Raw genomic sequence first — 13,929 nt, forward strand, 5'->3', positions numbered from 1 at the left:
ATTCTCAGTCCAGTTGTGAGCAAAAAATGTTTAATATTTTTCCTGGTAAATTCAAGCTTTATTGATACTTATAAAATTAAGTAGTGTTTCCCATAGGAGATGCAAGTAGCCCTTGACGTACAACCATTCTTTTAGCGACTGTTTAAAGTTGCAACGGACTGGAAAAAAGTGACTTACAGTTTTCCACACTTATGACTATTGCCGTATCGCCTTGGTCATGTGATTAAAATGTATTTCTGACGGATGCAGTGTCCTGAAGTCATGTGATCATCTTTTGTGACCTTCTGACAAACAAAATCACTGGGGAAGCCAGATTTACTTAGTAACTGTGTTACCAAGCAAGTGCAGTGATTCACTTAACAACTGGGGCAAGGAAAGTTGTAGAATGGGGCAAACTCACTTAGCATATGTCTTCCTTAGCATCGGAAATTTGGGACTCAATTGTCATCATGCGTCAGGGACTATCTGTACTTGGATGCTTCATTTGATAGACTACAAATCTAAATGTTTTTCTTTTTCAGGGACAGGCAAAGATGGCTAAGCAACGAATCGTTTTAGCTTCGCTATATCTTGGAACAGGCTCTTTGGAACAGGAATTAGTAAGTATCTAAAATGGGGAGGAGGGACTGAAGCCTTTTTACTAAATAGCTAGATAAGAGATGCCTTAGATTTAGTTTTATTTAGGGAGGGGGCAGGAGCTCTGGCTTCAGAACTCTAATTCAGAGATCCACTCTGTTATATTGCTGTATGCGAGTTGTTAATGTAACTGTGATAGGAGAAAAAAAGTTAGATTGATTGCAGAAAATATGATTTCAACAACAGAGTTGTCAATGCCTGAAATGCTCTGCCTGACTCCGTTGTTACATCTTCTAATCCCCACAGCTTCAATCTTAAATTGTCTACGTGGACCTCACCTTATGCCTAAGAAGTCCGTAAAGGGGGCGTGCATAAGCGCACCAGCATGCTTTCTGTCCCTGTCCTACTGTCCCCATCTATTTATATTCATTTCCTTGTTCATGTCCATGTTTATACTTATACCTGTTATCTTGTGCATGTTTGACAAGCTAAATAAACAAATAAATTAGGAAAACAGTGACACTTCCTCTTGGCAAGTTGAAGTTCTGTGTAAATCTGATTTATTTTACGCACACTTCACTTCCCAACATTTAGTATGCTTGAAAGACAGGAAGACAGCCTTGTGCATTTGTGTATGTTTGCAATAGTGGCGAATATCTGTAGCTCGGGTGTAGGATGAGGGTGAAGGTTGACACTAACATCCCCTAAACCCCGCTGAAGATGTTACCTAGCCTGGTAACGAATCATTCAGAAATCAACCCACAAGCTTGGAGAATGAATCTTCACTCCCATTTGTGTATGTTTCCTTCTTGTAGGTGGATTGTATTGAAATAGCTTTGGAAAGCTCATTGAAGGGATGTGAGAATCCCAATTTTAGAGTGTCTATCCTGTTAGACTTCACGAGAGGATCCCGAGGTAAGCATAAATGTTATTCATTGACCAACTCTTTTTACTTAGTTGGAATAGACTGATATGGTTCAGGATCTCTGATATAAGAATTTGGTTTAAATAATTCTGCAAATCAAAGAATTTGGACCTTTATCTGAAATCAATGCTCAAAAAACAACTTCAATTCTTCTGTAGATTTCAAAATATTATCTCTTTAGTTTTATTTTGCAACCAACCATAAAAAACACAAATAATTCTTTTAATTTAAAACCCAGGCAAGATATTCCTGATACTCTTTTTTTACTTACTAAAATGTAAATCTTGCCTATACAATTCTTCCTATTTTATTGAATTGTGCAGAATAATGTTAATTTTCTTGATCTCTGCAGCCTGTTGAGGAGTCTGTATCTGTCAAATTAAGTGTTTTGAAGCATTCCCCAGCTGAGCCAAATTGATAGGAACCTTATCTCTCCCCACTTATGTATTATTAGTCTGCTGGTTTTCCTCAGCTCCTTTTACTGCCTGACATAATCAGGAATATTTTCTTTGTTGTTGTTTCTTTTCTTTTTCTTTTTGTTTCTAATACAAAACAAAACAAATCCAAAATATATCAAAATCCACGTACATTCTTCTTAATCATGTTTTATTTGCTCCTTTGAAACCTTCCTTTAATTTTGATTATTTTCATGGCCACTGGTGCCTCTTCTTTTGCAGCATTTACTATCTAATTCTCCTACTTCCTATTCAGGTCCGAATTTAGATCCATACAGACTTCTGACTCCTTGCTGGTGCATCTTTTTCACCAGACTGTCAGAGCCCCTTCCCCTCAAAGATTTTGTCCGTATGTGGATCAGCTATTGTGAATGACTACAGATTTTGGCCTCACAACTAAATAACCACCGTCTTGCTGATGACCAATTCTTTTATTTTGTTCTAAGAGATATCTCTATTCCTCTTGCATGACTTGCTGCTGATATTTCCTAAGTTTGTGCCTTGAGCAGTTCCCAGAAGACAAGACGTTCGTGACTCAGGTTTTCCATGCAGTGATCTGTGATGTGTCAAAGGAACAGTTCAGTGAATGGCATTGTGCTTCCAAAACGATAGGCTAGTAAGATAGTAATGGAAGTGTCCTGGATGGAAAAATCCAGGAGCTGCTCCTAGACGAAAAGCATGAACTTCGTAGCCTGATAGGCACAACTGCCTTAGCAAAGAAAGAGCAGGCACTACTGTCAAGTAAAACAAACTTCATTTGCAGAAGATGCTGCATGAGAGGTACACAAAACGCTTCGTACTTTTACAGTATTCTGTCTTATCTACATTTTTCTGTTCCCATGATGCAAGTTTTTCTGTTATGTGAAATATACAATAAAGAAGGAGTCACAACTTGCAGCTGAAGGCTGTAAAATATAGAAATGCCTTAAGGCATGGCCTCTGGAGGAGGTGAAGTTAAGATCTTCCTATTAGGTCCATCTTTGGGAAATCAGAAAAAAAAACCTTAATCATATGCTCAACTATTATTCTTGATCACCAGAGATGGAAATGAGCCAAAGCATGTGTGCCTGGTTCAACCACTGTCCACTTAATTCTCTTATTATTAATCCAGAGCAACTAGAGGTGACACAAAATATCTTCTAACATGTGCTTCTAGAGAGGTAAATGGTCATTTTTTATTACTCTGCAGCTGATGAACAACTGGACATATTTAGACATTCTATACATAATAGTTTCCAGCATCTCCTGGTTGTTAAGGTTATCTAATTCTTACAGTGGGTTGGAGCAGATATTCTGTATTACTGTGATCCCATCCAGTCTGTTTTCCTCCCCCTAAGGCCAGAAGAATTCTCGAACCATGCTGCTTCCACTCCTGAGGCGATTTCCAGATAAGGTCCGTGTCTCCCTCTTCCACACTCCTAATCTACGTGGTCTTCTCAGATATCTAATTCCTGAGCGTTTTAATGAGACCATCGGGTTGCAGCATATCAAAGTCTATCTCTTTGACGATAATGTGATCTTGAGTGGGTGAGTTCCTCTTTATAAGGAAATAGCATTGGGTTAGGAAGAATTTGGTGATTTCCAGTAAAGAAGAAAAGAAAGAAAGAAATCAATGAAGCCAGATCATAATAAGGATCGTTCTGAAAATTCTGGAATCTGTGTCATAGCTCTGTTCTGTACTTTCCCATTTTTGGACTGTTTCTAGTCTTAAGTGATTCTGAATAAGCATTCTACAATTCATTTGCCTTTAACCAAAGTTTTAATGGGGAAATGGATCAGGAAGACAATATTAGTGTTCATGTATTGATTAATCTTATGTGCCTTCCTGTCTATTGTTTTTTCAACTGTCAAATGTATGTGAGTTGAATATGATTTATATACTATCATTTGGCATTCTTAACTGCCTCCTATTTCCTCACTCCAGAGCCAATTTAAGTGACTCTTACTTCAGCAATCGGCAAGACCGTTACGTGTTCCTGCAAGGCTCACCAGAGATTGCAGATTTCTTCACTGAGCTAGTAAATGCAGTTGGGGATGTATCTTTACAGTTACAGCAGGATGACACAGTCAAAATCATAGATGGGATGATCCATCCTTACAAAGGTAGGATGGCCATTTATTTCTCACTTTATTTTCTACATTGCTATAAATTTAGATTTTTGGGAGGTCTTTAGCAAGGAATTCATTACGTATACAGGTAGTCCTTGACTTACAACCACCATTGAGCCCAAAATTTCTGTTGTTAAGTGAGACATTTGTTAAGTGACTTTTGCCCCATTTTACAACCATTCTTGCCACCACTGTTAAGTAAATCACTGCAGTTACTAAGTTAATAACCTGGTTATTAAGTGAATCTGGCTTCCCCATTAACTTTGCTTGTCAATAGGTCGCAAAAGGGGATCACATGACCTTGTGACACAGCAACGGTCATAAATGTGAACTAGTTGCCAAGCATCTGAATTTTGTTCATCTGATCATGGGGATGCTGCAAAGGTTGTAACTGTGAAAAACTGTTATAAATTTGAACGATCACTAAATGAACTGTTGTAAGTCAAGCAATACACACACACACACAAACACACACACGTGTGTGTGTGTGTGTGTGTGTGTGTGTGTGTTCCAGCGTAACTTTAAAACGCCTTGAGCAATTTCAACCAGACTTTGGTACACAGATGACTGACTAGATAGATAGATGGAGAGATTTGTATCTTACCAGAATTTATTTGAGCTTTCTTGCCAATGATATAATATAAATTATATAAATTATAATTATAATATATTAATATAATATGTAGTTGAAATAATCATTATGATGTTTAACTATATCTATATAATTAATTAGAATATGTTTAAAAACTAAGCACAGTACAAAAACTGAATTAACTAAAACTAATATTAATTCAAAAATACAAAATAGACACATGAAACCCTAGGCACTTGTAATTCTAAGGAAGTAGTAGAATCCCGACAGGTCACTACGTAAAAAGAATGTATAAATTAGGCCCTATAAAATTGAGTTAGGTTATATAATTTATTAAATCAAATAGAATTAAACAGTGGTCAACATAGATGTCAGAAAGGCCTAATACCAATACCAATCCAGACTACCTTCTGTTAATGCATTCCAGATACCCGTATCCTGGGGGTTCATAAGGATCTCTGAAAGCAGAGCTAGGAAAGCACTGCCAGGCCCAGTAAACCCTGTTGATCTTCTTTTATATTCCTAAGGATGGAGTTGGAAAGTGATTTTTCTGTAAAGTTAAAGCTCCTTTCTAATCAGCATTTAGCTTGATCCCCGGAGAGACACTTTTCCATGGAGATTCTTTTGTGACAGGAGAAGTATTCTGGTTTAGGTAGTAGGAATTTCTCTGCTAACCGTGATTACTGGGATTACAGATACAATTGCCAATTGATACACTTTAGGGCTGCAACCTTTGAGACAGGAGGCGCAACGATGGAAGGAATTTATCCACAGGTGGCATTAAATTTTATGATGATGACTAAACAGAAGGAACTCTGGATGGCAAACAAGAATAAAAACCCACAAAACAATTTAAACAGAAAACCATTTAAAACAGTGCTGAGTCCACAATAAAATTTTGCATTCATCTTTTGTAGCCAGGGGCTTTGGCTAAGCTGACTTGGTTCTGTAGATTGTGAGACTAAAGCTAAACATTCTAATGATTCCCATGCTAGTAAATAATTCGAGTGACTTTGTGGTGATTCCTGAATGTGAAGAAGCGAAGAACTCCAAGCACTGCTATATGTGTGTTTCAAAATCTCTACGTGAATGCTCGTATGGTGGATGCTATTTGTTCTCACTAAAATATTTTTTTTGTTTGTGTCTGGGGAATAGTCTTTCTTTGTTACAATCTGGAAAGCTAATTTTTAATGCAGAGCATAAGTCACTGGGTGTCGCTTTCCCTTGGGAGGTATTTTCCAAGCAATACCAATTGTTGAGAGCTCTTTCCGGCAAGTCAGTTGCTGTGATTTCTAGATCAGGTAACAAAAGCAAATACTCTGGGAGTAGGTAAAGGGGGACTGGACTGCCCTTCGACGTTTGTTATGTTGATGAGCATAAACTGAATTGTGCTCAAATAGGCACAGAAGAATGTACCTGACATGCACTTTAGCTGACAATTCCTTAACAGTAGTAAATTCTTGTCTCATTTCCATTTCATTTTGTTATATTTTTTTAAAATCACAGGTTCCATTTTTTTATTATTTATACATAGTAAATTATGTTCATTAAATGGAAGAGGCATGTAGCATGAATGTTACTTTAGTAGTTTTTCCAGTTTGGGGTATTTATGTAGCTTACATTTTTATTTGTTGTGTGATTTATCTATTGTGCATCGCCCAGAGTTCCTTTTGGTGAGATGCCAAATTAGGTAGGTAGGTAGGTGATAGATAATAAGATAAGATAAGATAGATAGATGATGATGATGATAGATAGATAGATAGATAGATAGATAGATAGATAGATGATAGATAGATGATAGATAGATGATAGATAGATGATAGATAGATGATAGATAGATGATAGATAGATGATAGATAGATGATAGATAGATGATAGATGATAGATAGATAAAATAGGCAGGCAAATTCTTTGTGTTAAACCTTTGGGAAGAAAAACCTTTAATCAGGTGCTGAAAGGGTGTCACATAGGGGCCCCTTTTATTTTCACCACCTGAAAGAAAGGAAGTCAAGAGTCTCTGCAAGAGATCTGAGATGACTTGGATAAGGCTAAATTGTTTCATCTGGTCCTGATTGTCAAAACTTGGGAAATGAGTCATGTCAGGGCAGGAAGAAGACATTCTTCCCAATATGTCCCATATGCCTCAGTTACTCATGCCTCTGCTTTCATCTCTAATCCACTTATTCCTTTGCAAACTAGCGCCTGACAAAAGTTAATTGAGTAAATCCTCAATTCTTCATTTGAGAACCAGATTTCATTCCCATATCATTATTATATCCCATTGCCATTAGTAACTCAGTAGATACAATTGAAAGCCAATCCAACAAGCAAAAAGTGTTACAGAAAGTGTGTATTGGTGGCAGGTTTGGCTCTGTCCTGAGTCCAAAGAACATGCTTTTAAAAGAGCATTAGGGATTTCTTTAGGCTTAAGTGCAACAAGTAGAAGCTGCAGCCAGGGGGCTTTTCCCAGTTCTATTTGTTATGTCAGTTATCTTTTCCTGGTCTTAAATAATGCCATTATCACCACACACAGACACCCAAGCATCCACCTTCTGTTGTTCTACACCAGGGTCTTGGAAGGGGCTATTTCAGCTGGACCTTTGGTTCACAAACAAACAGTTACAAATTGCTCCATGATATATCTAGAAACCCCCTTAAGTGCAATTCCTCCTGGTTTAAGCACCACCGTTTTAGGTTAATTTGACTTCCAAAATTCCTGGCCTGCAGGAAGTAACCACCTACTATTCTGATCTCTTTGATAGATCTTATATTTCATTAAATCATACATTTATCTTCTCAGGAGACAAGAGGGCCTATTATGAGATGGCAAATAAGAAAGTGATGGAAGTGATCAATTCTGCCAGGATCAAACAAGAACAATTTCACACTCGGACTTTCCATAGCAACAATACAGAAGGAGAAATCTCATCCGGTGATACAAAGGCAATTGGTGATGGGCAGTCAGAACCAGATACATGGATTTATCCATTAATACAGATGAAGCCGTTTGGGATTCGGATAGATGAGACAGTCACAAATACTCTCCTTATGGAAGCAGAGCAGGGTGCCAGCATATATCTCACCACAGGTTATTTCAACCTCACAAAAACATATATAGACCTGATTCTAGGCACCCGGGCAAAATTCCAGATTTTACTAGCCTCACCGGAGGTGAATGGGTTTTTTGGAGCCAAAGGGGTGGCAGGTGCCATCCCTGCTGCCTACGTTTACATTGAACAGCAATTCTTCAGCAAGGTGTGTGGCCTGGGTCAGGAAGAGAGAGTCCAGTTGCAGGAATATTCAAGGAGCGGATGGACTTTCCACGCCAAAGGTGAGACATTTTAGGCAAAGGACTTTTGCTTATTCATTGAAGTGGTTGAACGTTTTTTAAATCAACGAGTTAGACTTAATTCTGTCTTAAACATCTTTCTGCATCTGCTCTGGAGAATAGTCCTTGGATAATTTTCATGCTAGGTTCTTGTCTGGAAATCCAGCTGATGAATTGATTATGAATTGTAGGTTTAAAAAGGCTAGGAAAAGGCCAGAGTCATATAATGTATTTTTGTTAATTTTTTTATCCTGTATTTATTACTTTGTAAGTAACTCAAGGCAACATACATCATACTCCTTCCTCCTCCTGGTTTCCACACAACAACAGCCTTGTGAGGCGGGGTTATATGATACATTTCCAAGATGCCTCTCTAAGGGTAGAGATTAGCAAAGGATTTCAAGTTGGACCTTCAAACCACAGGGGCAGATGTAAATACTGTTCCTGAACTAATCAGTGGCAGCAAAACCACTGTGCCATATTGTTGATAATCAGTTTATCTTGATAATTCTATATTTAGGTCAGGAATATGACATATTGGAACCAAACATTAGTGAAACTACAGCAGTATTTGTTTGTTTGTTTATTGCATTTATATACCACTGGGACTCTCAGTGTCTTACATAGAAAAAAAAGCTTAAAATCAATTCAGTAGAAAAGATGAAAACACGGCAGCAATACAACAAGACAGAGGAAGAACATTAAAAAAAAAGATGGCCACATCAAAATCAAAAGTATTTCTCCGTATAAGAAAGACAGTAGAAAATAAGAACTATATAGTACTAGATTTGGGAAGAAGATGTATGGGAATTGTTAACTACATTACTGACCTTGCAATCTGCTACAATTTCTTCATTTCCCGTTACTGTGATGTGGCCAGTTGGGAAAGCGGGAAATTGTGTTACCATGTAAGAAAGTAGTGGCTGAATGGGATCTAAAGGCCAGTTGGGGCATCTGACAAATAACAATCTGGGTACTGAACTGAATTTGCCAATTTTCCAGTAACGTTTAAGAATGATGTATGCCTGAAGGGAAAAATCCTCCCATTAATGAAACAGTCCCGTCTTTCCTGTGTTCTGAGAAATGAGGCTGAAATCAGATCCATTTTGGGAAAAAGACAATGGATTCCTGCATTTTTACTAGCTAGCCTTGATTTAAAAATTTATCTGCGAAAGATGTGGTATGCAGAATGGAATTCAAGATTAAGCAGGGTGAGATTGTGATATGCCAGGGAGAGGAAATGGATGCCCAAAACATAAGTGGAAGTTAAGTGTCCCAGCTGTGATAAAGCCACAATTTTAGTGGAAACCATAAGATCTCAGAATCTCTAAACAGTTGGAAAAATGTAGTAATTTTCATAGTCTTTATTTGAAAGCAACCAAATTTGAATTTCTCAAATTTGGATATTTTGCATGTCCTGGCAAGTTGAGGCGCCTGAAATTTCCATTCAGTCGTACATTGCCATACTATGGCATCCATTGTTTAGCCCTTGGAAGAGAAGCTGCTGCCAGAAATAATTAGTATTCCCCATGCAAAATCCAAGTTCTCGCTTGCATCAGTCCACTTTTTATTGCCCTTAGGAACTTCTTGGTCACTTACTGTATACATTAGATTAGAGTAAACTGGGCAGCCTTCTCTTGTTACCTTGAGCAAGTCCCAAAGTTCACGTCCTAACAGGCCGTTGTACTCCAGGGTTCTAGGCTTTTATTTGTCTGTGTTTGTGGCGGTTAATCATTATGGGAATGCTGATATCTTCCCAACCTCCTTCCTGCAGAGCTTCTGGGAAGAGGCTTGGAGGTTGGGTGTGGGGGATGGCTGCTGAGCAAGCTCTTTTCTCTTAAGAAAACATACTCATGCTCCCGCTCAGCCAAAATCAGGAAAAAGAGGAAGGGATGGGATTGTGTGGGTAACCAAGAGCACTGCTTATGCATTCTTTTAAGATTTCCCCTGTCAGCAACCCTTTGAAAGGGGATGGCCTCAGAATGGCTGATCTTCTGTCTTACTGGCAGTGGGCTCCGATATTGCAAACCTCTTTAGAAATAGGAGGACTAGTGGGGTGGAGGAAACAATTTTAGGAGGATGACTTTGGTTAGTTTCTCAATGCTGTGAAATGTTTTCCCCCTGATTTTTTTTTTTAATTCTCCAAAGCCTTCATACTTTTGTCATTCGACTACACATGACATGGCTTTCCTCATTTTATGATTCAGTGTTTCTCCCAGGAGATGTGAAATACACACTATACTTTAAAAACTGTGGATTCTGCAGTAGCTTAGAATAATGTCATGGGCATTCTGTAACTGGCTTTGACTGAGCAATGGCAATGTCTACACAAAGCAGAAAAATTGCAAGTGCAGTTGCCATACAAAGTCACAATCCCATGTGTTTCTTGTTGCTGCAAACTTAAAGAAGAATTTCTCACTCTTGATACGTTCCATCTTGTGTGCTGGCCAGAGTTTTAGGTAAGATGTGTCAGCTTAAAAAAACTTCCAAGCACTGTTTAACAGTTACGACTACCAAGAATTCATCCACTTACCAAACCAAGTTGTGTAAGAGGCAGTAAATCCTCACTAGTTTGGGAAAGCACATTTAAGATTCCTGTCTTGGAATCTGGCTGTGGAGGAAGGGATGAGATTAGATGAAGAGGCTTGAGGTAAATAAAGTTGTAAGCACCTCTTAGGAGAAGGCAAGTGTGTTCTTGCAGGGAAAATGGTTTGCTCTCTGTTATGCAACTGGGGGCAAAGTATCCCTTGTGCTGAGGTAAATCTCCTCTACTGCGATTGAGTGACAATTGAGACATTCTTTATATTTCCCTCTGGAAAGGTGAGTCATGACATGAGCAAAAACAGGTTGGTAAAAGTCCCAAGATCAATCCCCTCCTACAGTAGGCAGTCAGTCTCCTGCTTTTTGGCTTCCAATTCTGCACTTGGTCCCTATGATCAAAAGCATCATTGGGGTCTTTTCTGTCAGATTCCAGTGGACTAGCAGGCGGCCCTTTCCCTCACTTCTGCTGGGTTGCATTGTAGGTTGTGCTCAGAGCTATCAGTTAGAGCAACTGGACAACCCAGCTCCTCGTTTGCCAGGGAACCATTGATATGTAGTGAGGATAGAAGAATATGGAATATTTAGAATGATGGAAAATAATGTGTGGCTCAACTGAGTGTGTCTGGGTGACTAATTTTATTTCAAGTATAAGAAAACAAAAGCAGAAATATAAAGGAAATTGCTAACTTGGAAGGGCTTATTTCCAACCTAGCAGTTCGAAAGCATGTAAAATGCAAGTAGAAAAATAGGAGCTACATTTGGTGGGAAGGTAACAGCGTTCCAAGCGCCTTCAGCGTTTAGTCATGCCGGCCACATGACCACAGAGACGTCTTTGGAGAGCACTGGTTCTTCGGCTTTGAAACAAAGATGAGCACTGCTCCCTAGAGTCAGGAACGACTAGCACATATGTGTGAGGGGAACCTTTACCTTTAACTTGGGAAGGAAGAATCCTATAATTAATTTTCTTATATTTTTAACAGCACTTTAACAGAAAAAGCATGGATGTTTTAAACTCCAAGTTTTAGGAGCATAATTAATTCATTAGATGTTACTGCACTGCAGGTTCTTCAAACGCAACTTGTAAGGGTGTGTTTTCTTTGGCAGTCTACTACTTGCATGAAAACTGCAATACTGTACTCACCTCATTAATGGCATCAGGAATAATTTTCAAAACTTGTAAGTGTTACATCTCACAGGTGAAGTGTGACCCTCACAGCTCCTTCAGGTTGTACCACCTAGCCCCAATTGCAAAATTGTCACTCTTCAGCAGCCCATCCCCCATTCCCTTTCAAAAATTAAAAAGAAGGGGCAAATGAATCCCCCATGAGTAAAGTTACTAGCCCTTTCTGCTCTGGTCTCATTTAGTTGCTGTGATATGAATTAGATCCCAGGCTGCAGGGAAGCCTTGTGATTGCATGTGTATGTTTGGGAGTTTGGGGTAGTTATTACAGGTGTTTTTGGAATATTGCTTTAGTTTTTTTGTATGTAAAGAGGAAGAGATTAGAAAATAGGAAACCATGCAAAATGGGTGTGTGCCACTTTTGTCCTGGCAGATGTGACTGTGTGATGAAAAGGTAACTGCCGGATGGAAGCTCAATTTCCCAAAAGAGACATCAAAACTGTTGGTTGCTCATTATTTTAGCTGAAAGTATATAGTATCTGTATTAAAGCATATCTTATGTAATCATGGCATATTTTAAAGATACAATGAAGGTTGGCTTGTTTATCAAAAAAAAAAGCCTTATTTACCAGAATGAAGATTAGAATTAGAAATACAGGGATAAATTTGTTTTGGATTCTACAATGGCTTCTATCATAATGCGGCATCTACCCTGTTTCCCCAAAAATAAAACCTCCCCCGGATAATAAGCCCAATTGGGCTTTTGAGCACAGGCGCTAAAATAAGCCCTCCCCTGAAAATAAGCCATTCCCTAAAATATTTAAACACATGCGCAGCCATTCCCCGCCATTTCCCTGGGGGGGTGGCATGCCCCACGTGCCCTGCATGCACCTGCCATCCATGCAGAACAGCCTTATGAAGGCTGCTCTCCCAAACCCAAGCTACCACGCCCCTTCTTTTAGTAGCATCCACAAAAAGAATGGCAAGAGTGTGCTTATTGAGGGGAGTCAAAAGACTCTGTCTTATTTTCGGGGAAACATAGTAGTAGTAATAAGGAGTTTTATTTAAATGTTTTTCCCAATGGGAAAATGTTCTCCGAATGCGAGTTGTATTGCTATATTGTTTGTGTTGTGAATTACACAAATAAAATACCATGTTAGAAATACTGTTGGGACATTCCTGCTGCTTGCTTCAGTTGGGGAAGAGCTTGGCAAGTAGGTGTTGCTGTAGGTTTGATTGCTAAGAGCTGTTCACTCTTGAAATAAATGAACTTAATTTTATCTATGCATGTGGAAGCCACACTATATAATTTCTTAAGGGAAGCCTTTTCAAACTTTCAAACTTTAATGGTATTTCACCTTCCTCCCCAGATCCCAAATTAATTTTTCAGTTATGATTACTATTAGCCGTTTATGACTTTTTATTGATGTTGATATCATTGTAAAAAACCAAGCAAAGTATCATGGGGGGAGTTAGGATAGGTGTAGCCTATATCTGGTAGGTCAATACAGTTTTTATTTATTCATTGTACTCTGCAGGAGTTCAAGTTGGTACAGTTTTCCCCGCCCATTTATCCTAATAACATTAAAGGAGCCCTTGTTTTAGTTTCTTATTAAAAATTGCTAAAACAGCCTCAATTCCGGCATGTTCTTGCCGTCTTCGTTGTAATTATTTATTTTCAAATGCGGTAAGTATAATATTGGGGCCTGGGTTATTAGTTAGACTTGCGACAGCTGGAATGTAGCAATGGAAATTAGAACATGGTCTGAGCCATGTGGCGATTGCATTGTGCAAGCTGAAGGAGGCTAATTCTCGTATAACTTGGATGACAATCTCTGGCGGGAAGCGTCCCTATTTCCTGGTTGCTCACTTTTAATGATTTACACTGCTGGTAAACCTAACAAAACGTTCAGTGTGCTTTTGTTACAGTGCCTTTGGACAACAAAGAATTGTTTGGAGCACCTAACAGCTACCCTGGTCACTTCCTCTGTCTGCCATATTTCCTTTCTATGTTTCCTTGCAGGCCTCTGGTTGTACCTAGCAGGAAGCTGCCTGCCCTGCTTCACTTTGATTGGCTCTCCTAATTTCGGGTACAGGTCAGTCCATCGTGACCTGGAAGCACAGATTGCGATAGTGACAGAAAACAAAGCCCTACAGCAGCAGTTCCATCAGGTTTGTAGCAACATGGACTCTTGTTTTTTTGAGCACTGGGCCTACTTCATAGGGCTGAGGGTTTGGGTGCGACAGGAGGGTTTTTAAAAAAATAAATAAAAAATCAGTAAT

At 38.8% G+C, this 13,929-nt stretch overlaps 1 protein-coding gene across 2 annotated transcripts in view; it reads left to right on the forward strand.

The window, feature by feature from the left end:
• The window catches only part of PGS1 (phosphatidylglycerophosphate synthase 1), a 45,312-nt gene that overhangs the window by 19,945 nt on the left and 11,438 nt on the right, over positions 1-13,929 (forward strand). For both annotated transcript variants that reach the window (XM_087710101.1, XM_087710103.1), the window contains exons 3-8: positions 522-599; positions 1,392-1,491; positions 3,294-3,483; positions 3,881-4,059; positions 7,458-7,988; positions 13,670-13,818. In XM_087710101.1, coding sequence (XP_087566227.1) covers positions 522-599; positions 1,392-1,491; positions 3,294-3,483; positions 3,881-4,059; positions 7,458-7,988; positions 13,670-13,818 — 1,227 coding nt within the window. The remainder of the gene's footprint in view (positions 1-521; positions 600-1,391; positions 1,492-3,293; positions 3,484-3,880; positions 4,060-7,457; positions 7,989-13,669; positions 13,819-13,929) is intronic.

Source organism: Thamnophis sirtalis, unplaced genomic scaffold (assembly GCF_051295495.1).
Source record: "Thamnophis sirtalis isolate CommonGarterSnake01/CBP01778 unplaced genomic scaffold, rThaSir2_p1.2 scaffold_3, whole genome shotgun sequence".
Taxonomy (NCBI): Eukaryota; Metazoa; Chordata; class Lepidosauria; order Squamata; family Natricidae; genus Thamnophis; species Thamnophis sirtalis.